Genomic DNA, 26,162 nt, shown 5'->3' on the forward strand with positions numbered 1-26,162 from the left:
TGCCGGCTCATGTCCAGCTTTTCATCCACCAGCACCCCCAAGTCCCTCTCAGCAGGGCTGCTCTCGATCCTTTCTTCCCCCAGCCTTTATTGATACTGGGGGTTACCCCGACCCAGGTGCAGGACCTTGCACTTGGCCTTGTTGAACCTCATGAGGTTCACACAGGCCCGCCTCTCCAGCCTGTCCAGGTCTCTCTGGATGACATCCCGTCCTTCTGGTGTGTCAACCACACCACTCAGCTTGGTGTCATCCGCAAACTTGCTGAGGGTGCACTCGATCTCACTGTCTAAATCATTGATGAAAACGTTAAACAGCACTGGTCCCAGTACGGACCCCTGAGGGACACCACTCATCACCGGTCTCCATCCAGACATCGAGCCATTGACCACTACCCTCTGGACGCCACCATCCAGCCAGTTCCTTATCCACCGAACAGTCCACCCATCAAATCCATAGCTCTCCAATTTAGAGAGAAGGATGTTGTGGGGGACCATGTCAAAGGCTTTGCCGAAGTCCAGATAGATGATGTCAGTAAGTGCAGGGAAAAGGAATGCAATAAAAAAATCTCATGTCCTTGAGCATTGAAGTGTACAGACTTTGAGCTATGCTTTCTTCTTTTCTGTTTTGTTTTCTTTTTGCCTACTCATCCTCATACAGATACTCATACAAGTATACACAATCACCAAACTGCTTTGCTCAGCCCTATAAATAGTGCAGAAGTAGAATATTTTCAACAAAATGTAAGAAGGTAAAAATAATTTGGCCTTTCTAAGGTTAAGCAGCCTCACTCTTGACTTATTAACTCCAAAGTGTGTAATATATTCACACCACTGCTAAGCCTTGGAGAGTCACAGTCAGTGACTGTAAGACCTAGTAGCTTTCCATGCTTCCAGGATTTAAGGAAGATTCATATGTTTTCTGTCAGTGTTCTGTCAAGGAGTTAGATTGTGTGGCTAGTATTAGCGTATGCTGGTTATTTGTTTTGGCTTCTTTAAAGAGAGCTATTTTTCAATAGTTTGAAAGTAAAATTCGTCATAAGTCTGGTGACTTCAGAGCGAGTACTCTGGGTCAACAGTTAAATGCTGAAATATTCGGAGTGCCATGAGAGCACTCAGAACTTCAAAAGATAAGTACTTCATTATGCTGCAGGTGAGGGAATAATTTGACCTTCTTGCTTTGGCATTCTATATATCTTTGGTTTAAATGAGTAGGCAATCTTAAAATAGGAGGTAAAAAGTCAGGGGTTAAACTCATGATGTAATTAAAGTTGCAGTCTTAGGGTTTGCCCTTTAAGTGTAAATGTTTCTGTAAGTTAAGGCTGAAATTATCTAGTACACAGTTCTATTATTTGGGTAAATTCTGATGGTATGCATTCCAAAATGTGTGCATTAGCCTTATAGCTGAGTTACCTGAAGGTGAAAGGTTTTGATAAAGCTGTGAGAAAAACAAGCATCTTTTGATTTAATGGACCCTATGTACAAGTCAATCACTGTAATGCCATGTTATTTGAAGCTGGGTCACTGTTCATTTTTTTAAAGAAGATTGTGATTAAGGACATGTTAAGATAGCTTTCAGTTCTGGCAGGGCTTGAAGCAAATATTAGTTTACTACTGACAGAAAGTACAAAGATAATTACATGCTAAGTGACAGAGGAATACTCTGAGCAGTTGGTGAGTCTGGAGTTACAGCTTTGTGTCCTTGAGTCTTCTGCCCTTTCAGCTCTCTCCTCTGCTCCCTGGTACCCTAACCCCAGGGCCAAGGGAGAGTCTCACTAGTTGTGGTGGATGCTGTCAGAGCACAACACATCCCTCCCTGTAAACCTTTTTCAGACCGATGACAGCCCAAAAGCTTGCTTCTGCTAATGCAAAGTTTGAGCCTCTAGTGCTATTTTAATCTCTTTCTAGCCTCAAAAGCAGTGGCCACAGTTGCAATTTGGAGAGCAGGTAAACTGTGTGTGCACAGGTGTGCTCTTTTTTTTTTTTTCCTATATAATTCATAAGTAAAGGAGAAGACAAATCTAAGACTACAATAACCAATAAGGTTTGGGGTTGGAAATGGGTCTTATTTTCCCCACTAACACCACAGAATGGTGAGAAAACAGGTATGGATTCCAAGTCCCAGTCCATAGGAATAGGATAGGAATAATGAAGCGATCTGGTCATGCAGGCATCCCCAGGAGGGCTCTGCTCTGTGTTCAGGCTGGAGGTGACAGATGACCAGAGGTGCCCTGGCAGTTTCCAGCGAGAGACCTGACAGAGCAGTGTGGACATAGCCAGAGAGTCCTCTGAGAAGACACGTGCCCAGGCTGTGTTTCTTGCCCTGACTGCAGATGAGATCAGGCACAGCACACAGGCCTTCTGCTTGTTCTTGTACCCAAGCGCCTCCCCCACCCATACGTATCTTCAGTATAGTCTCAGCTGGGTTCCTTACCTGCTGAGTAATTTTAAAACCATATGTCTCTGTATGCCTGTGCACACGACACTATTTCATTTGTACCTCAGAATAAAGAAGAGGGAAGTGGAAGAGAACTTGCTCAGGAGCTGCTCAGCTCATGACCACTGGTTGCAAACATCTCTCATAAGCCCGTGGGGAGGACTGTGAGGACGGCTGCTCCCTCTGCGTGGGGTCGTGAGGGTGGGTGGGCTAATTCCAGCATCCCACAGCCCTGCTCTGAAATGGACTCCATGCCGGCCTTACCCAGTGCCAAGCTGAGCGTGCATGTTTGAGTGCGTGGGAAGGGAGAAAAGGGATTTCTGCCTGTTGACTCCACATACCTTCTCAGAAACCGGCACGGCTTCTCGAGGTCAGCAATGCGCTATGGCCAGGCAGGGGTTGTTTCCCTAGGGATGTATGAATACAATCCCGAACGCCACATCTCCAGTCTTGACTTTCCAGCCCATTTTATGTGAATAAGTGGCCACCTCCCAAAGTAATTCTCTCATTCAGCTAATTAGTGTTTCAGGCCCCCATTTTACAGCCCACACACAGAGCAGCTCGTATACATGGACACAGTCCCATTGAACAAACATGAACTGTTTTACACGGAGAACAGCTAAAAAATATACAAAATACAGTGTCTTCATTAGAAAGAGGGATAAAAAAATCCATGTTCTATTGATTTTATTTATGGATTTAGATCCACAGACTACCATGTCTTTTCAGCTTAATTTCATTCTAGTTTTCCACTGAATTTCTGCCTGATTTCTGTGCATTTAGGTTTTTGCTCCACTTCTTTCACTCCCAGGCTCTAAATATAGCTCATTTAAACTCATTTTTACATCGCTCTCACATGCTTTACCTGTTTCCTATTAACTTCTCTTCTTAGGTAATTGTGGTTTTTCCAACGAGGTCATTCTTCTGTCATAACACTTCTATCAAACATTTTTTCCTCTCTCCAGTGGCCATTTATTTGCCTAGACTTCAGATAAATTCTAGTCCAATATTTTCCCATTTTCTTCCTCCTGAAGGAGCACCGCTCAGAACACCTTGCTGATGTGGATTGAGTTTGTACTTGGTTGTTGAACTATGGACCAAAGGAAGTCCATAAGTGATGATGCCAATACCATTTTCTTCATTGATATTGGCTAATTACACTTACATGGCTTCATCATACTAGTCTAATGAGCTGTCTTGATCTGGAAAAGACTTTAGAGTCTGGTACTGTAAAATAAAGAAACAAGCTTAAAATGAAAGACCTTACAGTCTTCTGATAAAATATAAAAACACACCAGAAGACTGAAAATACAGAAATGCAAACCAGAAGAGGCTTTAAAAACGCTCTCTTGGGGCCCTTGTTCTACCAACTCTCCTCCTATAAAGAGAGTATGCTTGTCTAACATGTGGATGTAGAACTGTGCCTTAAGACATTAAGCTCTCTGCAGCAGGTATCTTTGTTTCTCTACACAGTCACATTTTCAACCTTCTCTTTAAGAAAATTTATCTTTTCTTTCTCATTTCCTTTCCCGTTTTATTTTATAACTCTAATTTGTCTGTGTCCTGTTCACTGCTTCCTTCAGAGAATCACAATTATGCCCCCATGACTCTCTCTTCCCTATAAAACTGAGCTTAACCAGAGATGAGAAAACATTTCCATCTTGCTCACAGCTGGCACTTCAAGGGACCCAACAGGAGCATTTGTGTCTGACTCTCCCTTGTTTGTCTAATCATTTTCTCTAATGAATCGTCGCCAATGGGCTGTTTACATACAAACAGGTTTTATGAAAAATCACACCCTGTTTTTAGCAATTTATTAACTGGAAAGAAGCTATCTTAGCTAATTGAATTGTTATGTTTAAAGTGTTTCCATCAACTCTGGTCAGAAACAAAGATCCATCAGTAAGTAAACTATTCATAGCTTAATTCTTTGTAGCTCTTGTTCAATGAAGAGGCCTGTAAGGGTTTTTGCCTTTTTTCACAGGTGCCACCAGTGCTTCTGGACAAGCAGTTTTCGGAATTTACTCCAGATATCACACCCATTATTCTGGCTGCCCACACCAACAATTATGAAATCATAAAGCTCCTTGTGCAGAAAGGGGTCTCCGTGCCCAGGCCACATGAGGTCCGCTGTAACTGCGTCGAATGTGTCTCCAGTTCAGATGTGGACAGCCTCCGCCACTCTCGATCCAGACTCAATATCTACAAGGCTCTGGCAAGCCCATCCTTGATTGCTTTGTCCAGCGAGGATCCTTTCCTTACCGCTTTTCAACTGAGCTGGGAGCTGCAGGAACTCAGTAAAGTCGAGAATGAATTTAAGTCGGAGTATGAGGAACTGTCACGGCAATGCAAGCAATTTGCAAAAGATCTCCTGGATCAGACACGGAGTTCTAGGGAATTGGAAATTATTCTTAATTACAGAGATGATAATAGCTTGATAGAAGAACAAAGTGGTAATGATCTTGCAAGATTGAAACTGGCAATTAAGTACCGTCAAAAAGAGGTGAGTGTGCTGGAGAGTATTTAAGCATATTTAGTAGTAGTAACATGATAGATAATAGCCTGAAATACATCCTTTTAACTGAGACAAACTGCTGCTTATCGTTTTTTGTTCCACAGGGTCTCTTCTTTTTTTATACTTTTAATTAGGTGAATTTGAGTAGCTGCTATAGTTTGATAGTATTAGAATTTAAAATGTTCTGTTATAGCACAGATCCAAAGAAACCTTTCTTTTTCTTTTGCACCTGCATAGACATAGTCTCCAGTAGTTGTGCTCTGAAGAGCTATTCAATAATGAGAAATATATACAGCATACTTCAAATTAGCTTTAGTTGTGTCTGACAGAAAAAGGAGGCTATGTGTTTAAACATCTATAAAATACTACAGCTACCTCTATAAAGAGGTTTCTTCAAAAAATAGCTATTATAAATAGATACTGAAACATAAGATAGCAGTGCCTGACTCCCCAAAACTTTGACATTTGGATTCTTTTTCATAAATAATACAAAATGGAGATACCTGGGTCTTGGTTTCCATGACATTTAAAAATTCATGAGTTTGCTTCACTGATATAGGTATTCAATTGGAATCAGAGGATGTCTGCATTTCTTTTAAAAATACTCAAGTTCTTATGTGCATGAAAAGCAATCCAGACAGAAAAATGAGTTAGGAAGACGGTTCCCCTGATATTTCCAAAACTTCACTTGATCCCTGCTCATCTTCATGTCAGAATGTGTTTTATCATCTCATGTGCAACCTGTACATCCAAAACCGGCTGAACTGTGGAAGTGCAGCAAGACAAACACTGTTAAATAACTAAATGTTACTTGTTCATATAAAATATGGCAAATGCTTAAGAAACTTCTGTGTTATGTTGAACTAGTCTATCTATCACTGCTAAGTCTCTTTTCTGCAAAATATAATTGTAAATGCCTTACTATGTTATTTTAGAAAGTTTTGCAGGAACAATAACCAAACCTAATAATTCTGTTGTACATCTGAAATATAATTTAGTAATGCTAAGAAGTTATCATGAAGGTAGGGACCTACTGAAGTACTGCTAGAAAAATATCTCAATTGGTCTCTGACTTCTTAAGTCTTCTAATAAGCATTTTTTCCTTCAGGAAATGTATTGCATAATTTTTTGTTTGATAGTATTATGGTTTAGGCAACATATTCACTGCCTTTGTAAATTATTTTCAGATGGTACTATTCCAGACTTTTCTTAACAACTACTGTTTCTATTTCTTGAAATACCAATGCTGTCCCACCGTGATTTAAGAAATTCTAGCTTGGACTTCTATTTCACAAAGGATTCATGCATTGAAATAAAATTCTAACCTCTCACAGTTTTATTTTTTAAACCTAAATACAAAGCTTGAATTTTCTTAATTTGAAATAGAGACAGTGAGAGACATCTGTAGGGTGAAATGTTTTTTATAGTTGCATCTGATTCCTGTGCCTAATTAAATTGCAGTAATACAGCTGATTACACTTCATTGATTCTTTGTAATAGTGAACATTAAAGCAATACTGATTTAGTGCAACAATTCCAAATCAGTGGATCTTTTACATTTTACATACATTTTTAATTTCTATAAATATTTCCCACTATCCCTACCGTTTGAGTCTCCCTGAAGCAAAATCAAGTTTTATTAGATTCTTTTGCTCTTTTCCTAAATGTATTCCCTACTAGATGCTGGAGCAAATAGTAGCCACTGTAACTGATCAGTCCTTCTATTTCTGATTATTACAACAGTATGCTAGTAGGTACAGCTCCAAGGTCAAGAAACTTACCTCAGGCATAACGAATGTTTGGATTCTGCCTGTCCTGGTGCATATGGCTCATGATGAAAATAGATCAGACAGGTCTTTCTATTTCTTGTGTTAAGGATGTTACAGGAGCCACTGAATCCAGCGGCCTCCAGGGTCTGGGGATTCTTTTGGCACAGGTGCTGGAGCCCATCCAGCAGAACCTGGAGACCCTGAGGTTTCCGTCCCAGGCACAAGCATATGCACAAGCCCTGCTTACTCAAGACCAGTCCCTTGATTGCCTTCTCCTCTCTGTTTCGCCATGCTTGTTCACCCCTGATCCTTCCGCACCCTTTACCTTTCCTCTGTACATCCCATAATAAATTTTACGTCATCCCACAAGACCCTTAATAACTTTGAACTTCCCATGAGTTCCATGACCCCCCTCAAACATCCCATAATACTCATGGTAATGATGTTTTGCCCTCCTTATAATCAGTTATGAAGTTGAGGTTGACCCTCCTCGAGACAATTGCAGCCAGTCTTTTAATGGTCCATTTGTCAGATGCTATAGAGTCTTGGTCTTCACCATTGTGTCTATTATACCCTGGTTTCTGTGTTGAATTTATCACTTTTCTTGTTGTTTTCTATTTCTGTTATACTAATTAACCTTAACCAAATAATTAAAAGAACTGGATGCTCTCATATTTCATATACCCTTACACTACAACTATTCAAGGAAAACTTGATGGCAAGCAGCAGAGGCACCTTATACATCTTATTTTAAAAAAGGCAGGAAAAAAGTGTGGGCTAGATTTTAACTAGTCCATTAATATATTATCTTGGATTTAATCTGTTTAAAAATACTGGTTTGGGGTGATATGTCTAATTCCTCTGCCCTGTGTGTCTCAACCACCAAGAGTCAGTTCTACAGCAAAGAGTTTTCTATTACGACAGGAGCAAACATGGATTTGCATTTTTGTGATGCTATCAGTTCTAGTTATTATCTGTCTTTCTCTTAACTTGCCTGCTATTCTGCAAAATAATAATAACAAAAAAAACTCCAACCCAAATGCCCCCAATAAAACAGCAAAACAGCTAAGGATACATTATCTTCCCTTCTTATCTTACCACCCATCCCTAACATCTCAACATTTATTCACGCTATTACTGAAGGACACTGTAATGCTATGCTGGGGCTGAGGTCAGAGCTCCATGAGTAAGTAATCAGGTCTGGTTGTTCAGAACATCCAGTCTAAGTCCAGAAATCACAGCTTAAAGTAATTAATAATGAAGTATGAGGACAAGTAAAGTAGGAACACGTGTCCTTTTATGCTGCTTTTACAATTAATTGCTCAGGAGTTAAAGATTACCTTTTTTTTTCAAGTTGAAAATAACACTAACAATTATTAGCAGTAATTCCTCTTGGTGTTAATAAGCAAGTGGGTATGAAACACATTAGAACTAAGGGGGTGCTGGTGGATGAAAAGCTGGACATGAGCCAGCAGTGTGCGCTGGCAGCCCAGAAGGCCAACCGTACTCTGGGCTGCATCGGGACAAGCGTGGCCAGCACATCGAGGGAGGTGATTCTTCCCCTCTACTCTGCTCTGGTGAGACCTCACCTAGAGTACTGCGTCCAGCTCTGGAGCCCTCAGTACAAGAAGGACATGGAAGTGTTGGAGCGGGTCCAGAGGAGGGCCACAAAAATGATCCGAGGGCTGGAGCACCTCTCCTATGAGGACAGGCTGAGGGAATTGGGCTTGTTCAGCCTGGAGAAGAGAAGGCTGCAAGGAGACCTGATTGCGGCCTTTCAGTACCTAAAGGGGGCCTATAGGAAAGATGGAGAAAATCTTTTTAGTAGGGCCAGCTGTGTCAGGACAAGGGGTAATGGTTTTAAACTAAAAAGTGGTAGCTTTAGACTGGATACAAAGAAGAAATTCTTTACAATGAGGGTGGTAAAACACTGGAACAGGATGCCCAGAGAGGTAGTGGAGGCCCCATCCCTGGAAGCATTCAAGGCCAGGTTGGTTGGGGCTCTGAGCAACCTGATCTAGTTAGCGGTGTCCCTGCTCCCTGCAGGGGGGTTGGACTAGATGACCTCTAGGGGTCCCTTCCAACCCCAAACATTCTATGATTCTATGATTCTAAACCTTGTAAAGGACTGGAGTAGGCTTTGGGTAATATAACTTGGATTAATCTCAAAGACATAAGATTGGGTAGGAATGGCAGATTGAGGGCACTTCTAGGAGAAGCATACAAGTGGATGGTGAAGAATTTTAATTGTGTAAAGAAAGGAAAGTTGAAAAACATGAGAAAAGATAATTGTCAAGCTGGGAGTTCTTGAGGAGCTACAAAATGACACAGTGTTTGATCAAATGTAGATCTAGAAACACCTTGTAACAGAGAAAGTCTCTTAAAAGTGAAGTGATTAAGCAATGCTTGGTGTAGTGGTCTGCAAGCCACTGGTACCACCTCTGTATTATCATCCATGGAAATAAAGAAAGCACATTCATTCTCAGAGCCTCCTGCATTGTTCAAGGTCACCAGATTGCCCCTGAAGTGGACCTTCTCCACAAAATCCAGAAGTTATGGCAAATGGATTTGGGGTTCTCCACAGTGAAATGTGCTTATCTTCTGCATTTCCATTCATTTTGCACTTGCCATAATACTGTGATCCTCATTCATGTACTGTGAAAAGGCATCTCAGTGGTATCAGTTCTCAGTCCATGGAGTCATGTCAGAGGGAACCTACTATGTGTTGCCAAGGAAGAAATTTCCCTGATAAAACCAGCTAGCTTCTTTGACTAATAACTAAGGAAGTTGAAAGAGATTTATAGTTTCAAATTTACACTGCAGAATAATGTCTGGCAAGACTGTGGATAATATCTGGTCTGAGTTAAGTGGTAGAACCAGAGTATCTGCCAGCATGTATATTTTGTGTGCTTACCCGCAATATTTTTTTGGCATAGCACACAGAACAGAACACCCAAGGTACCATTTTTTTCCCCTATTCATTTTGCACCATTGATGCTGTTTGATTATAAGCAAAGACACGTTGGTGATGCTTATGGTGCCTGTTTCTGACACTGACTGTTGCCTGGGCTACAAGTAGCAGCAGACAAGAGAGATTCCCTGCAGTCATGCAACCAGTCTGCACTGGGCACAAACATTTTGTTGTCTAATTTTCTTCTGTATAATATTATCTCAACTAAGGGAGGGTTTGAGCTTATGAAGGCTGTCACAATTCCATCTTGCTAGATTCTAAGCACACAATGAGTAATCAGAAATAGTTTCCCATTTTCCTGAACCAAAGAAAAATGTTATCTGATTCAACTGCAGTTTCATTCAATCATGTAAAAGGGAAATCCTTAATTCTGTATATGATTCACAAGCAGAAGTTATTTTACCTGTAATAATAATAATAATAATAATAATAATAATAATAATAAAATCTGAGTTTTAAGTAATTTGCAAAACCCTGGTGCAACAATGCTATTAGGTAGCAGTCTATAATAATTAGTGGACAGTAATCTTTGCCACTCATTGAAAAATGCATGTTCTGTCTCATACAGATTGAGAGGTTTTAACAGAGAAATCACAGCAAAACCCCACTCATCTGTTGGCTTTGTTTTAGCTTTGGTTCTGTTTAGGTCTTATGCATATATTTGCACATATGTGAAAGACTGCTTACTAAAATACTTAGTATTTTTCCCATATATGTGAAATAAAGTAGGGAGGGGGGATTTATAGACTGAATCAATATCCTCTGGTTTCATAGTAAGTTTAATCAGTGCAATTTAAATCCTTATACTAGTAATTTTTTTTCTCTGTCTCATCTTGCGCCATACTAACTGACCCATGTCACTTAAGCTGTAGCTGTATAAACTCAAACACAGTAGCGGGGTGAGGTTGTATTTAGTGGCAGTATTGTCTCATTTTGCTTTGTTATTAGACATTCTGGTATCAACACAGAGGAAATATGAATTTTTAAGTATATAACTGTTAACCTTTTCTCTTTCACTTTTCAAATTAATAAAGATTAGCTGAGTTTTTTTCTTTTCAGTTCTTAGCTTACTCTGATCATTTTTCACTTCCTCTGGAAGTACAAGTGCATTACAATATTTAGAATACTTGATATTAGCAAGATGTAAAGTAGGTTAAATTCTACACATTTCAGTTTGACACTCTTGCAACGTTTTAATAAGCTCTTTTCTGTCTTTATCTTTAAAAATTAAATACATCATTATAACATGGTTCTGTATCATGTTGAGGTGTAGACAAAGAAGCAAGAACTAAATTTACTAAAACATACATTCAGGAAGGACATTTTTCCTGATCCTTCATTAACTTTTCTAAAGGATTAATTTAAAACATAGAACAATTTCTAAAGTTTCATTTCTCTTTTCAGTACATTTCTATAGAGCTGAATAATCTATGTTTACCAAAAATGCGGCTGCTTAACTACTAAAACTCCCCCAAATCCTCGAGTTGGTCTCATAACAGTTCCCACTTCCCAGGCAGGTCCTGATTTTCTGAGTTGTTAGCACCTGCAGAGCCTCAACTGGCAAAGAGTCAGAGAAAGAGGGGAAGAGGGAGTGGTTTTTAACAATTTAACACAGTTAATGACATTTAGATTTAGCAAGAGTACAGGCTTATTAATAAGAATTTCAGGCAAAATATTTCAGGGAAATCAGCTTCAGACTAACTTGCTTACTTATTTGCAGACAGACAAGAAGGGAGACAGGACTCCCCCACACAGTAAACACACATCATGGATCAACTGTTTTTAACACAAACCTGTATGTTCCCATAAAACACACACCAAAGGTTACTGATATAAGCAATATCACTAAGCTATTAAGTGGATAATTAAATCTTAAATATAATAATATGATATTCACATTTCATACATCAGTTCTTGTTTTCTAGGAAAATAGTGCTGTGGGATAAAAAAAAAGTTGTTTGTTACTGATAATAAAAGCCATCTGTTTGCTCCCGCTCAGAAGAGGACTTTTAAAAATGCAATCACCAGTTCTTCACTAGTTTTCTATGCAAAATACAGGCTCAGTGAAATGGAAATGTTTCACAATAATGTCACCAATTCGGTGAAATTTTCAATGAAAACATGTCAAATCACTTCAAATTTCTCATTTCATGTCGATGTCTAAACACTTCATTTCAATAAAGTAAAGCATTGTGTTTGACTGCAGCAGCTTCTTATTTCACTTGGACTTTAACATTTCTGACAATATAATCCTTATACCTAATATCATCCATATCATATTATTATAAAAAGCAGTATAAATATGATAGAAAGCAAAAATTATTCCTTATAAAAATTTCATATGTCAACAATGTCAAGAGAAAATAATTTTAAAGTACTGAAATGAAAAGTTGCCATGTTCTTAATAATGTTTTTTAATCTTTAAACTTCCAATCTGTAGGGAACTCCTTCTTTTTGTTCAGATATGGAATATAAAATGTGTCTGGAAATGCTGGAAATTTCCATAGACCTCCTCTGGCAGAAATACAGTTTAAGACTCTAAGTCAAGCTTTGTGACTGACTCAGAGAGTAGAATTTTCCTTTGGAACCTCAGATTGATTTTGAGTAATTTTAGTAGCCATTATAATGAATTTCTCATTAAATGTCTTTCAAATGCAAAAGCCTGAATTATTGGCTCTGCAAGCAGGGGTGACTTTGGAAACACAGCATCTAAGAATTATCCTGTGCTTAAAAAAAAAAAAAACCACACCTGAAAGATAAGCAGAAACTCATCAGCCATGTGTTAGCAAGTCGCTATGTGTCTGAATATTTGTCAAAAGGCTGGAAAGGTGCAGTCAGAAGTCTGCATGTAAAAAATAACAAACCCCCCCAAAAATGGACTCTGATCATACTCGGACATTTTTAACACCAAGGGAAGGTGTGTTTAGTCTGTGAATCCCATATTTGAAAGGAGTGATGTATGCGCGTTTGTGTCCATGTCTCCAAAAGACCCATTCCTGCAGACTCTCAGCCCTAGTATTCAATACGTTTGGTAAACATTTTTCCAGGCAAGAGCCAGGTACTCTAAAGCAGGTCATATGTTTGCTTTTCAATTCATGTAAAAGTCTCTGTGTTTATAGAGAAAGACTCCACAGATTGTTAAGTAGCATAAATTATGGAAGTAGCTTATCTGCTACACATACTTAAAGTCTTACTCTAATTGGCTATCACCTTAGAACTGAATGAAGTGTAGGGGTCCCTGTGGAAGCCGTACTTACTGCTGCTAGAAAAAAATGTTCTTTAATCACAGGGTGGGAGCACATCTGCTTAATACAGCATTTAATTGTGCCTACATTTTAAATTGGTGAAGCAATCCTCCTAAAGTATGCGAGCAAATTCCTTATACAGTCAAAAGACAGAGGTATGCACAGAGGGAGATCCTGTCTGCTCAAGATAAGACATCTGCGTTAACTCCAGAGACATCTATCTCTGCTCCCTTGGCTGGATAAGGAAACAGGGCACTTCAGCTAGAAGGATTACTTCACTAGGCATTGAAAATGTAGATGCAAATTAGACAACTTATTGCGTCAACTGTAATTTGTACCCTGTGGTAACAGAGATTTCAGATTCTGAATGCTCAGAGCCCACATAAGGGGAAGTGAATCTCAGCGCTTTCTTAATGATGTCTCAGAAGGCATCGATAACCTTTGAATGCTATATGCTGCACACAAGTTGCAACCCTCTCATCACAGTTCTAGTTAAACTATTCATGAACTGACACCAACATCTTTTTATTTTGAACACTTGCTAGAAGTAATTAACTCAAGGAGTAGGAGACTTGCTGTTAATGAAGTGCAGTGGAAATCTCTCATTTCAGTTCCTTTTCTGCACCTTTTTTTAAAAAAAATATGTCACTGGGATGTCTGCCTCAAGCAGGAACAACCAGGAGTGCATATCACCAACCAGCAGTGCACAACCCTTCTGCTCAGATGTGACTGGCAGCCACAGAAGTTAGCTTTTGGTTTGAAGGAGTCACCACTAATGCATCTACAAGCTTCCCTACAAACCTGGAGTAGACAGCACCATGAGCTAATTTCTTTGACTTATAATAACAAAATATGTGCTTAACAAAAGTTTAGAGAAAAAAAATATTTAACGAGGTGAATAAATAAGGTAGTGCACAGGACTTCATTTTGAATGTAAGCCTATAACTATAGGAAATTACAGCCTTCTTTCCTCCCTCCAAATACTTGCTGGGGATCTGGCTGTTCTCCCTCCCACCCCTGCAAGAGCACCTAACTGACAGCTCAGGTTATTTTTGCTGGGTGATGAGCCCCAGACTGAGCTATGGTGGGATTTGCATCTGCCGGCTGCCTCCATTCCTCCCATGGCCTCCATCAGCCATTCCTGACTTCTGCCACCCCCTCGTTTGTGCAGCTCCTCCTTCATGCTCCCCATATCTTCTGCCATAGCTGCACCAGCAGCTATGCTTCACTCCTCACTACAAGTCATTTTGGCAAAGCCCAAGATCTTCAAATAATTTGTATTATTTCAGCCCTAGTAACTGCCCTTGTAGCATGAAGTTCATACAGGCATCTAATTTGTAGAAGAATATTTAACTCCTTTTTATTTTTTCCGTTTCTTAGCTCCCAGGGCACTCTTAAGCAACCCCTCCTCTCTCACATATCTTGTAGGAAGCTCTTACATAAAGCCTTCTGTCCTTCTGTCTGAGATCTAATTTTTCCATGCCTGTGCTAGGCGCAATTGGCCTAAGAGAGTAACTGCTTAACCAAGGCACATTGAAACATACTGGCTGAAACTTTTGCATGCTGTTGCAGTGTGAATTTTTCCACTGCTTGGCAGGACTCCTTCCATTAAGATAAATATTTATTGAACAATAAAATGAGAGAGCCCAAACAAACTTGTTTTAGGCCTATCCGCTGGTTCTTTTAATCTACCTCCTCTTTGCTCCACCAGATGTCCACAGAACATTCTCTTCCCTCCTTACCCTTTGTTTTTGCTGTAGGCCTTAGCTATCAAGATTAAAATAGTAAAAGGTTTCTTCATCAATTGAATCCATGAATATGTACATCCATACATCCATTATCAAACAAAAGATTTGTGAGAAAAACAAACTCTTGCTATATGAACTCACTCTTGCGCTGCCAAAGAGATCAAATGTTTATTCAATTTTTTAAGTAGAGGATAAAACTTTCTAAACTTTACAGCTCTGGGAGTTAAGGTAGGAAAATTAAGAGTGGTGTTGAGTATGGCACTGGTATGACAGACAGGAGTGTATGTTTGTAAAAGTCATAGTTCTCAAGCTTGACTGTTGCCATTTGAACTTCTAGGGTATTTTTCATACTGAAAAGAAAATGTTCACACAAAACTATTAACAAGTCATCCTTACAGAGACACATGACTTTCTTCTGCAAATAATAGGATTACATTCTTCCCCACTCCATTCCCCCTCTCTTCATCACATCATTCTCAGGCCATCTTCTTCGGCATGGTCCACCAGTGTCTCCCATTCTCCTTTGACCCACTTCCTTCTAGACCAAGACTTCACGAATTCTGATGCGCAGTGGAGGTATCACAAGTATGGGGAATTTGCCAACGCTCCGATAATGCTCATTTGAACTTTGAGCTTTCACAATCTATTATTTCATAGTTAGTCCAAATAGCTTTCAGTCAATAGTTTGAATTAAATGTGACATCTGAGAAAATTAGGAACTCCTTTGGTGTTTATTTGGACACAAAATATACTGGGACACTCTATATTCTTTTGTTACTGTCTCAATAGCTTTCCCTTGTGATACATTTAAATATCTTTTCTCCTTTTTGTTGACACACTCCAGGAAGCTCAAGATCCATATTTATTTCTTTGTCACCCATTTTTTCCTCTTTTTTCTAAAAAAAAATTCTTACTGAAGTGCAGAGACCATTGCCCATTGCCCATTCTCTATTGCCCTATCCACAGGGCTGATACTATTACAAATATTTCTGGGCCCATCCACTGCTGCTGATTTTGACTGCCAAACAGGGAGGCTACAGACCCATAGAGGAGGTAGCAGGAGGTAGAAGGAGCTTGAGGCTTAGAGGCAATCATTCCCTAGGCTGAACACCAGGAGAACGGTGTCTCATACCCATGCAGTTTCACACATTTCTGTTGAATCTTGTTTTCCCTAATTAAGTCACTCCATCTTGGGAGACAGAGCACATCAAACAGGACTCCTAGGACCGAACCCCCCGTAAGGACACATAGATCATAAAAGAAAACTTCTCTTGTTTCCCAGACTCAGTTACAGAAGAGACAGTGTGGTTAAGTAGGCAGAACAGTATATTTTACTCCTTCCTTTGTCATCACCTTGCTCAGTAATTTTGGAACAATGATTGCAATTTAGATTTAAAAATAAAGTATAGGTATCTGCAGCTTCTAACTTCATAAGTATGTAAACTCCTTAATCACTTAAAGATTTAGGGGAATAATTACTTGGGTTGCTATCTGTGCCTGCTGGCTATTCATCCACTCACTGAAATCCACGTATGCTGAGTTTTCTGGTGCCTTCTTCATACCTCAGCCCCAAAAGAATTCCCAAAGGGAGACATGAACTCCTTCCTCTCTGTGAAGTGGTGCTCCCTGAGCGTGCCATAACCATGGAGAGTGCCCCAATTTACCCTGCCTGGGGATTGTCTCAGTCCTTTCTGATGAAGTTGACAAGTACACTCCAGATCAGCTTGCAAGGTGGACTTTGGGGCACAGCTTGCCCACAGTTTATATGTAGATTCAACATCAGTTTCCATGTCAGTCCCACAGGGTGAATCTTTGGTCTCCTGTCTTTCCACAAGAACCCAGTGCTTTGATCTATGTGCAGCAGTGTGCCTTCAACCACTTGCCACCCTCTATTATGCAGGTGCTAATGATAAAAAAGGGTGAAGGAAATAAAGCAGGAATTGCTTTTTTTTTTTTTTTTTTCATTTCTTAAGGCTTGTATTTTTCTTGTTTTGCGGATAATGCGCTCATGACACTGGGAAAACAAACAACCTGATGGTTCATTTCTGCTTAATGAATGAAACTAATCCAACCTACCTCAGCAGAAAGAGGGTATGGCTAAAAAAACCTATGGTACTCAATGACTCAGCTTCTGCCTTTGTCTTACTTGATAAAGCTCCTGCTTAGACCTGCCATAGAATTGCTCTATTTCTCATGCCTCAGTGAAATTTTGAGGACTTCTTAAAGTTTGAATCTGCCTGAGAGAATGTCGTCTTGGGCCAAGGAAGGGGAATTTTCTTTGTTTGCTTCTGTGGATACAGATCATCCATTTCTTCACCTTAAAATAAAATCTTAACTTTCTTTTAAAACGTGGCAACAAAGTAAAGATCATGCCTTTTGAGGGAAAAACTCCAGAAGAAATTGCTGTTGTTAGTTACAGCTTCAGTTGGCTGGAAAACAACACGTCAATATCTGCTAAGTACCGGTGTGGGGACGGAAGGAAGGATTGGAAAAAAAAAAAAGCATGCTGAGTTTTTACTGAAAGATTGTGAAAAGCTCGGTAGTTTTGCTGCTTAAAGAAAACAGTTTTATTTCATTAATATCACTAATAAATATAGAATATAACCGGTCTTTCTTCTACTTCTGTGTTGCTTAACTTTCCTAGAAATTTCACTTATGGTGCTAGATTTAGAGGACCTGACACAACTTAAAACCAGTGCGAAGGCATGCTGAACCAGAATAAAAAGAGGAGAGAACTGAAAGCATGGTTTTTTTCAATGGTATTTTTATTAAATTTGGTATCACAATAATGGAAGTAGACCATTTAGCAAGCTAAATGTGTTGCATGCCATGCTTTATGGACACGGTCAGGAACAGATCTGCTTATCTTATATGCAACTGCTTTCAGTTTTCTTTTTTTGGGTTTTTTTTTTCTGCTTAGACAAATGCTTAGCAAGGCCGGGATAAAGAACTGAGAATTCAGATTCATTCTGGCTTGTACACTCCACGTTAGAAAGTGTGTCAGGGATTTAATAGATAAACAATTTTCCTTTATACAATAATGCATATTTTCTGTCTCATGTATCTCAGTCCTGTGCAGATGTCTTGGATATACTTGGGCATCTCAAATAGTACAAGAGATGTAGGAATTGGAACCTCATTAAGGTCTACCCGTTGTTTACAAGTGAGCTAGGTGTGTAAGCATCTGTTACAGGCAATGGGTCCCAGAGCATGATTCAGCTGAACAGGCACTAGGGATCAACTTAGTTTCCTAAGTACAGGTGTCTAGTGTTATTTGAGATAACCTAGGCTATCTGAGATGAATAAACAGAGCTGGGAGATATGGCACAATACCTACGGGGAATATGTGACCTTCCAGACCAGGAACCAGAGGCCAGAATACTTCAAGACATCTGAAACAACACTAGGTGTCTGTATGTAGGTAACTGAATTGTATCTCCAGATGTAAGGTAAATTTCTTTCTAGGATCCATTGACTGTATTAACTAGATAGTCATTGATGATGAGAACTTAGTTAAGTAAGGCACACTACTTACATGTGCCTAAATTTAGGTGTTTCAACCTCAAACTGGATCCCTAGTCTGTGGTAGTTATTCATGGAGAGGAACAGGCACTTGTAGAATATTATTATGTTCAGTGAGATTATTTGCCTTTGGAGCTGCCTTTTGTCCCCATTGACCAGTGAAGAGATTCTGATGACTGTCTTAGACCATATTTTCTATTGCTAAAGTTATTGAATTTATTTCAACTTGACTGTCCAGTTTTGCAATATTCAGAGTTTCTCTGCAATGCTGTCATCTACTAGTGATAGCATGGAAAGGAAAATGCCTTCGGGCATCAATATTTTGTACTGTCACTTGTCCCTCAATAGCGTATACAACAGCAACTGGCAATGTTCCTTAGAGAACATAAATCACACAGCTGTGTGGTTTAACAACTGCTTCCTTTCTTTACAACCAGTAACTTATCACTGTCCTTGACCAGTTCCATACAACTATGTGTCCATTCTGGAGGGGCAGAATTCCCTGTCCTCTGAATATGTGATTGAATAGCATCTTGACAGTGCCAGCTATGTATGTTGCTGCCTTTCCTTGCCTCTTCTCTGTTCTCCCCTAACACAATGAATCCATCAGTATTTCCACTCAGGTTTTTGTTTCCTTCTTGGCTTGAATTCTGTGATCCCTGTGGAATCTCCAAATGGTGTGTTTTGTTCTTTTTTTTTTTTTTAATCTTTCTGCTTTAATTCAGGTCCTGCCATCCTAATTTGATATTTACTGTTTCCATTATTGTATTCACATCAGATACTCCTCTTCTGAAAGATGCAAAATTTTAGCGAGGCAAAAAGCTAAAGAAATTGTTGCTGAGATACTTTGCAAAAATAAGAGGAAATGAGGAAAGATTTTTAAAAAAATGAAAACTTTTTTTTTCTAGGAGGAGAATGGGCTCAATTTTTGGTGCCCACTTGCAAACAAACAAGGACTTGATAAGAGGATTTTACAGAATGTTTTGAAGAACAGGGGAAAGCCCAAGGTGAATGTGTATGAATGAGAGAAGAAACAAATCCAGAGCTGAACATCCTCTGGCATGTTCTTTGTTACATCAAATCATGGCTTTTATGCTTTGAATGTGTTTCATTCCTGAATAATGTAGTAAAAATGTGAGGGTCCTTAACGTTTGTGGGAGAGAAAGACCAATGCAGATCTTCAGCAAGTAGAAATTGCTGGAGGTCTACAAAGTGCAACATGGCTATGCTCTGTTACTCAAGTACAGGGTCTAGCTCATTTTTTTTTTAGGTGGATGAAGAGGAAAAGGAAACTTTTTGCTCTCCCTGCTGTGCAGAAAAGATAATAATATATAATTACCAGGGTAATGTAGTCATTTAAATTAGAGGTTGTTCTAAATAGCTAACCTTCAGGGCTTCATTAGCAGCCCTGTTATGGTTCACAAAAAGACATGACTCAGTTACGCAGCATTTGACATTAAGACAAGCTGAAAGTGTAACAGAAGGTAAAAAAGACTTGACATATTATTAATAAAATTAGTTCAAGGCTTGGACTCTTTTTTTTCTTTCTTCCCTCTTAATAGCATGTAGAAAGAAACTAGAAATAGCCATTCCTGTAGGGTGTTTGTGCTATGAGTCCCTGACTCATTCCACATAACCCCAGGTATTTAACTAAGGTACCTATGTCAGCAGCCTAGCCTTGGGCCCCTTCATAGTCAATGGGAAGAGACAGACAGCTCCAGACAGCAACTCAGGCCATCTAAGAACAAAATCATTTTTGTCACCACCGATGTTACTTACACTTATTGCAGAGGAGGCATGGCATAACTAGATGTGTTGTACAGGCTAAGAACAAGGTAAAATCCTTTAAGAAGAATAGCATGTAATTTCTGGAAGGTAGGTGACAGTGGGCATAAGCTAATTTTTTTACATCCTGATATTCTGTCATCCTGAGAACTGTAAAAGCCCCTTAAGCTGAGACAGACAAACCTTGAGGGCCTGTTTACTAAAATCCCTTTGGCAAGATAAGCTGCAGGTTCCCTTCTAATGCACCATGTGATCTAAGGGTCTGACTTAGCAGGTAAGTTCAGAGAGAAACCAAAGACTTATTTTCAAAGAAATGTAACTTCTCTTTGACCACCATGATCCATGTGTCCTCACAGAGGAACAGGCAATGTGTCCTTGGAATATAGCTTTATAGGACTTGTACTGTTTGCACAGGTGGCACCATCCTCCTGGCAAAATCAGGTGCTTGGGATCCTCCAACCTGCCACGCTGGGACTTTTTTTCACCAATGTACAGAGAGTGGGTGATGATTTTAGATTTTGCCTGAAAAAGTAAGCATGATGCGAAGCTGCATTTCAGAGATTTGGTCTGAGGGCAAAATCCTCAGTTTTATATGAAGTTTCTCAAGACCAGATGGAAAGTTTTGCAAGAGATAACTGTTAGAGTTATGACAGCCTGCAAGACTCCACTTGTGTTGAGCCATTTCATTATTTCCAAAGCTGGAAACCTGTAGTGAACTTACTAAAAATCAAAGTCAAAATCTTGAAATTAAAAGACAAAGCTTTTACATGCACTCAAAATTTTTTTTCTTTCACTGCATGTGGCCCTATTCTCAATACCAATATATTACTCAAATCACATTAAAGGTGAGTAGCATAATCACACTTGAATAAAGAGAGATCATCATTTTCATTACAGTAAATTAAGGTTAGGTCTTCCTAACCTGGCTGTGAAATATTGCTCAGTACTAAACCTTTGAAAAAGTAGTCTGGGAGTAGGAGCAATTTTGATTTCAGTGACAGATCTTTCCAGGTATAATCATTGCAAATTACAATGTGCAAGTGATGGTTAAACAAGATCTTGTCAATACTTAAGACTACATTGGTTTGAAGTTGGCTCGCTTTTCTGCTGCAACTTTTTCAGTTAGAGTACACATACCTGGCCACAGAAACACTGCTTGGACACTAACGAGATTTGTGGCCAAAGGGATGTCCTTTACCTTGAATTTAGCAAGGCTTTTGACACCATTTCTCACTTTATTGTTGTATACAAGTTTAAAAGTTACAGTCTGGATGGAAGAACAAGATAGGTCAAAATCTTGTTGGAGGATCAGGCTCAGAGGGTTGTGGTTAATGGGTCATACTCTATCTGAAGACAGGTAAAAACTGCAGTGCTGCAAGGATCTGTACTGGCCCAGATTTATCAGTGACCTGAAGAAGATGAAGGAGTACACTTCTTAAAAGTTTGCAGATGTCATTAAGTTAGAGAGACCACCTGATATGCTCAAGCCAGGGCTGCCATTTAGAGACACCAAAACAGGCTGGAGGAACAGGCTGACAGGAGCCTAGTGAAATTCAACAAGGACAAATGTAAAGTGCTTAACCTGGGAAGGAAGAAGCCCCTGTAGTGACACAAGCTGGGGACTGACTGCCTGGCAGCAATGCAGGAAAGGAGATGGAGGTGTGAGCACCTCCAGCTCAACAAGGGCCAGCAGCAAAGGCAGCTAACCATAACCTGAGTTGTACTAACAGGAACATAGCTGAGGTAAGTGGTTGTTGCCCTCTAATCAGCACTCATTAGACCACATCTGGATACTGAATCCAGCTTTGGGTCCCTCAATACTAAAGATGCACGGATAAACTGGAGCAAGTTCAGTGGAGGGCCACTAAGATGGAGGGAGGCTGGTGCATTTGCCCTCTGAGGAGAAACCAAGGGAGCAGGGCCAGTTCAGCCCGGAGCAGAGATTACTTCAGGGGGGACCAACATCACTCCCCAGTGACTACAGGGAGGTCATTGAGGATATGGAGCCAGGCTCTTCGCAGTGGTGTACAGTGGAAGGACAATAAACAATGGGCATCAGCTGCAAGAAGAAGAGCTTTCCCCATAAGGACATTCAAACAATGGAACAGGTTTCCTAGACAGGTTGTGATGTCTCCATCTTTGGCAATTTTCAAGACTTAACTGAATAAAGCCCTGAGCAATGCAGTCTGATTTCACAGGTGACCCTGGTTTGAGCAGGAGGTTGGACAAGAGACCTCCTGAGGTCCCTTCCAGCATGAGTTATCCTATGATGTGATGACAGGAATTGAGGACCCAAATGCATTTTAGCCAGTGTGCTTAGAAGTCTCTGTGAAGCTGTCATCAAGTGTACAGAGGGTGACAGATACCTTCCTCTCTCTTCTGTGGTATTAAGAAGTCTAACCATGTTAGTCTTTCTCATACGTGTTTGCTGGTATATGCCCTGGCATTTCATCTGAAATCATAACTAGAGGAACATTTTTGTATCTTCTTAACCCTTAACACCTTTTAGGGCTACAGAAAGAATATTGCTGTTGTTATTAATAGTGTAACAATACTCCATGGATATTTAACTTTACACCTAGTTCAACAAGTTTGAAATAACCAAGAAACATGAACTTTCAAATGAAGGAAAGGGGTAGATCAGTATAAAATTATTTGTTACAACAGAAGATAGAAAATGAAAGTGTTCAGTTTAGAGATTCTCCCCCCCCCGGAATGAAACGCAAATACATAGAAGTAAAAGTAGTAACAACAACAAATTAAACCAATGGACTATTTAACAACAGTATATTATTCTTTCTCTACCAACTTTTCAACAAATATGATGATACTACCTCAAAACATTAGGGTGAAAATTTTTATCTTGTAATTTTCAAAAGGAAAGTTAAGGCAAAGAAGGTCCCTACTTTTCTGCTTTCCTGCCTTCGCAAACACAATTAATGTAAATTGACCATAGTGGTAACACTGCCAGTATAAATATTCATCCAATACAAACATAAATATTAGTGTCTCAGCCTTGGGTCCTTTAGTTTCTATCCTCCCTTAATTTCCATGGAAAAGCTGGGGTTTGTAACAGGTCCAGCAAGTTCAGTACTTCAGAAAAACCTTTCCCCAAAGCAGTAGTGAGTATATCTGCCATTAAGTCTTCTTTTCAAAACAGGAGGTGAGTTTTTGCCTTTTTAAGTTGTTAAGGTTGGAGAATTAAGGGTTTGCTGTGTCAGATCCCTTGTTTGGGTTCCCAAAAATTCCCCACAGAAAAACCCCCTGATGTTAGATTATCTTTAAAGTTCTGAAATGAAGCACTAAAAGAGATGGCAGTTAAAAACTTAAGAGTGCTGCTGCTGTTTCCCCACCCAATTACAATGTCATTTAGTTGACATTATAGTGCAGTTACCAAGTATGGATTGTTTTGGCTGCCATCCTCTCTGCTTCTCACTGAAGCATTTGGATGCTGAAGAAATCTCAATTTTGTTGTGGCGATGGAGGATGGAGTAGGGAGCATTACAGCTTCTGTCAGGGTTGGAGCTGACTGGCACAGAGTAGGCAGTGGTAAGGAATAGGGAGGAAAAAGGATCTCACCACCATCACTTCAGCAAGGTGGTATTTCAGGAGTAAATTTGAGAGGGGTGTTTGTTAAAGAAGAGGTGTTGCTTCCCCGATTACAGTATTTGATGGTACTAGCATGAGACCTTTACAGCTCCAGGCTGGAATTATGGAGAAAAAAAGGAACTGAACATTCCTCTAGCTCAGGAGGCATCACCCAGCCTGCCTGTGGGTCAAGGCAGAAGTGACCACCTGGCTGATTTTGTTAAAGCCTGTATGTTATACATAAGTCCAGGGGATGGGAAAGGTACATGTCCAATCTAAATTTAAATTGCATTTCACATAGGAACTTCAATGTTTTTTGCAGGTTTGCTTTGGATTTTTGTTCTGTATTCATCTCTTACTATACAGTAAGTTTATTTATTCTTAATTATAACATATCTATGATTCTCAAATAAATTTCAGTTTAAGGAATTGTGATTTCATGCATATGCTCAGAATACAACTGCTTAACACCACAAAAGAGTGCAAAGGAAGCAGAAGAAAATACTCCTTCAGAGTACCAGTGAGCTATCTTTCACGAGGATTAAAGAGCAGCTTTTTCTTAGAAATGTAACCTTTCTGACTTGCTGGAGCAAAAGCTAGGGCATGCATGTGATGCAGGCAGTGACAACGGCCTGTAGAGCGTATTTCTCTGTCAGGGAACAAATTGTCTGCGATTTGTTGAGGAAGAATGTAGCCTCAAACCTTCAGGGGCTGAAACACAGCCTTTGCTTATATCGCTCCACACATGCCTCTTCCACCTCTAGCTTTTTGCAAATGGTCATTTTCCTCCACATTTCTAAATTAAATATGTTCCTTTACCTGGAAGTATAAGCCAATGTGTTTTACTCCATCTCCATAAGAAATAGGTATGGAAGTTTGGCAAACAAAACCAGCTCCAGAGTTACCCAGTTTCTAGGAGCATGCAATGAATTTTAGAAACACCAGTCTAACACAGAAGCCTATCACATAATCCAGTGAAATATTGTACAAGAAACTGTTCTTTGAGAGTTTGCACTGCTAAATGAAAGCGGACCATAGCATGACCCTAAGACTGGGTGATACTAAGTGATTTATACGCAAACAGGCTGCAGCAAGTTGCAGATTTGCCTTCCATAGAGCTGTCTGGAGAGGTCAAAACTGCATCCAGGCAAGAGGAAATAGGTAGTGGGGATGACTGAGGCCCAGTGCTCAAATTCAGTTACTGTTTGATTTTTCAGTGTAGATGTAGCCTGAACATCCCTGAAAGTGACACATACGTAAAAACTCAAGTAAAACAGGCTCTTTACTGTTTCCTTCATTGCTCTGGTTCAGATACCTCTGTGCACGAGAACAGTGAGAGGAGCTCGAGATTTTTGTTTGAGATACCAAACTCTGTTTTGCCACAAATAGCAGAGCTTCATAAGGGGAAAGCACTACCCAAGAACTGTCACTATTTCTCCAGGCTGGCAGATGCTGGGTACACGGAATTTCATTAACAGGTATTCTAGGTATCTTCCCATTATGGGAAAGCACAGTATTTCTTAGGTTTGTTCACAAGAGAAGGCAATTTTCTTCAACCATAACCTATTCTTAAGTGTAAAGGAGCTTTTGGAGAGTAAGGCTTTTGAGCAAGCAATTGTAGTCCTTGCCATTCTTTCTAAGATTCATATTCTGCATTTAAACTGCGGCAGCTTCATATGGTGGCTGTCAACCAGCCATTCAAGAGCAGTGCCTCTCTACTCATTTAAGGCAAAACTGGGAAGAAAGGAGAATTGTACCAATATTGAAAAAGTTGAAAAACATACTCTCTGAAGGCTCGAAGGAAGGTTTGTGAAGGCCACACTCGGCTGATACAATTGATGCATCTGCTACAGACTCACATGCATTTCTCCTGCACGTGGTCCCAGAATAATGCTCACTCGGCATCATTGCCAAAGAGCTATCATTTCAGCGTAGTCTTTATGCAGGACCAGGGTGATTAATCTGATTTCTCAGCCTTTAACATTCTCAGATAAACACACAGCCAAGTTAAACAAGAGGAACTTAAAGATGAAAAACATTAAAGTATTTGAAGAGAATGGAAAGCAGATTGAGTGACTGTATACATTCTGTTCCCAAGTATTAATAAAACTACAAAGCCAGACCTCCCTACAACATGTTAATAGAGAACTTTTAAGAGAAAAATATGGGGTTTATTGCTTTATTTAGTTTGAATGCCTTTGTAATCAGTCTGCATTTTTATTTTTCCCTCATCCCTCTAATTCTGTATTCAGTCAGCCTTCAAATGAGTGTTGCTCTTTCCAAAAACTGGATTCACACTGATTTTGGGGAACTTTGGCATCTTCAGTTCCACACAAGCTTCACAAAATAAACAGCCAGTTGTAAAGAAAGTAGGAAACCTTGGAGTTCAGCATGACTCCGTTGTTGGCTCTCTTATTACTTGGATAGAACACCATAAGGTTGGAGTCAAGAACAGTTGTGCTCATATCCATTTTTCACATCAGGATACAGGATAGCACCTCGTAAAGCTAAGCTAATGGAGTGAAACTGAATTTGCCTGGTGATAATGGAAGGTGAATATCACTGCTCCAAGAAAGTTTCTCTTCA

The 26,162-nt window shown here is 39.7% G+C and overlaps 1 protein-coding gene across 1 annotated transcript in view; it reads left to right on the forward strand.

Annotated features, from left to right (window-relative positions):
* Nucleotides 1-26,162, forward strand: part of TRPC4 (transient receptor potential cation channel subfamily C member 4) — a 108,087-nt gene that overhangs the window by 20,557 nt on the left and 61,368 nt on the right. Inside the window, exon 2 of the mRNA XM_009644665.2 lies at nucleotides 4,418-4,936. Within this exon, the coding sequence (XP_009642960.1) occupies nucleotides 4,418-4,936 (519 nt within the window). The remainder of the gene's footprint in view (nucleotides 1-4,417; nucleotides 4,937-26,162) is intronic.

Source organism: Egretta garzetta, unplaced genomic scaffold, assembly GCF_000687185.1.
Source record: "Egretta garzetta isolate BGI_Z169 unplaced genomic scaffold, ASM68718v1 scaffold40, whole genome shotgun sequence".
NCBI classification, from domain to species: Eukaryota; Metazoa; Chordata; class Aves; order Pelecaniformes; family Ardeidae; genus Egretta; species Egretta garzetta.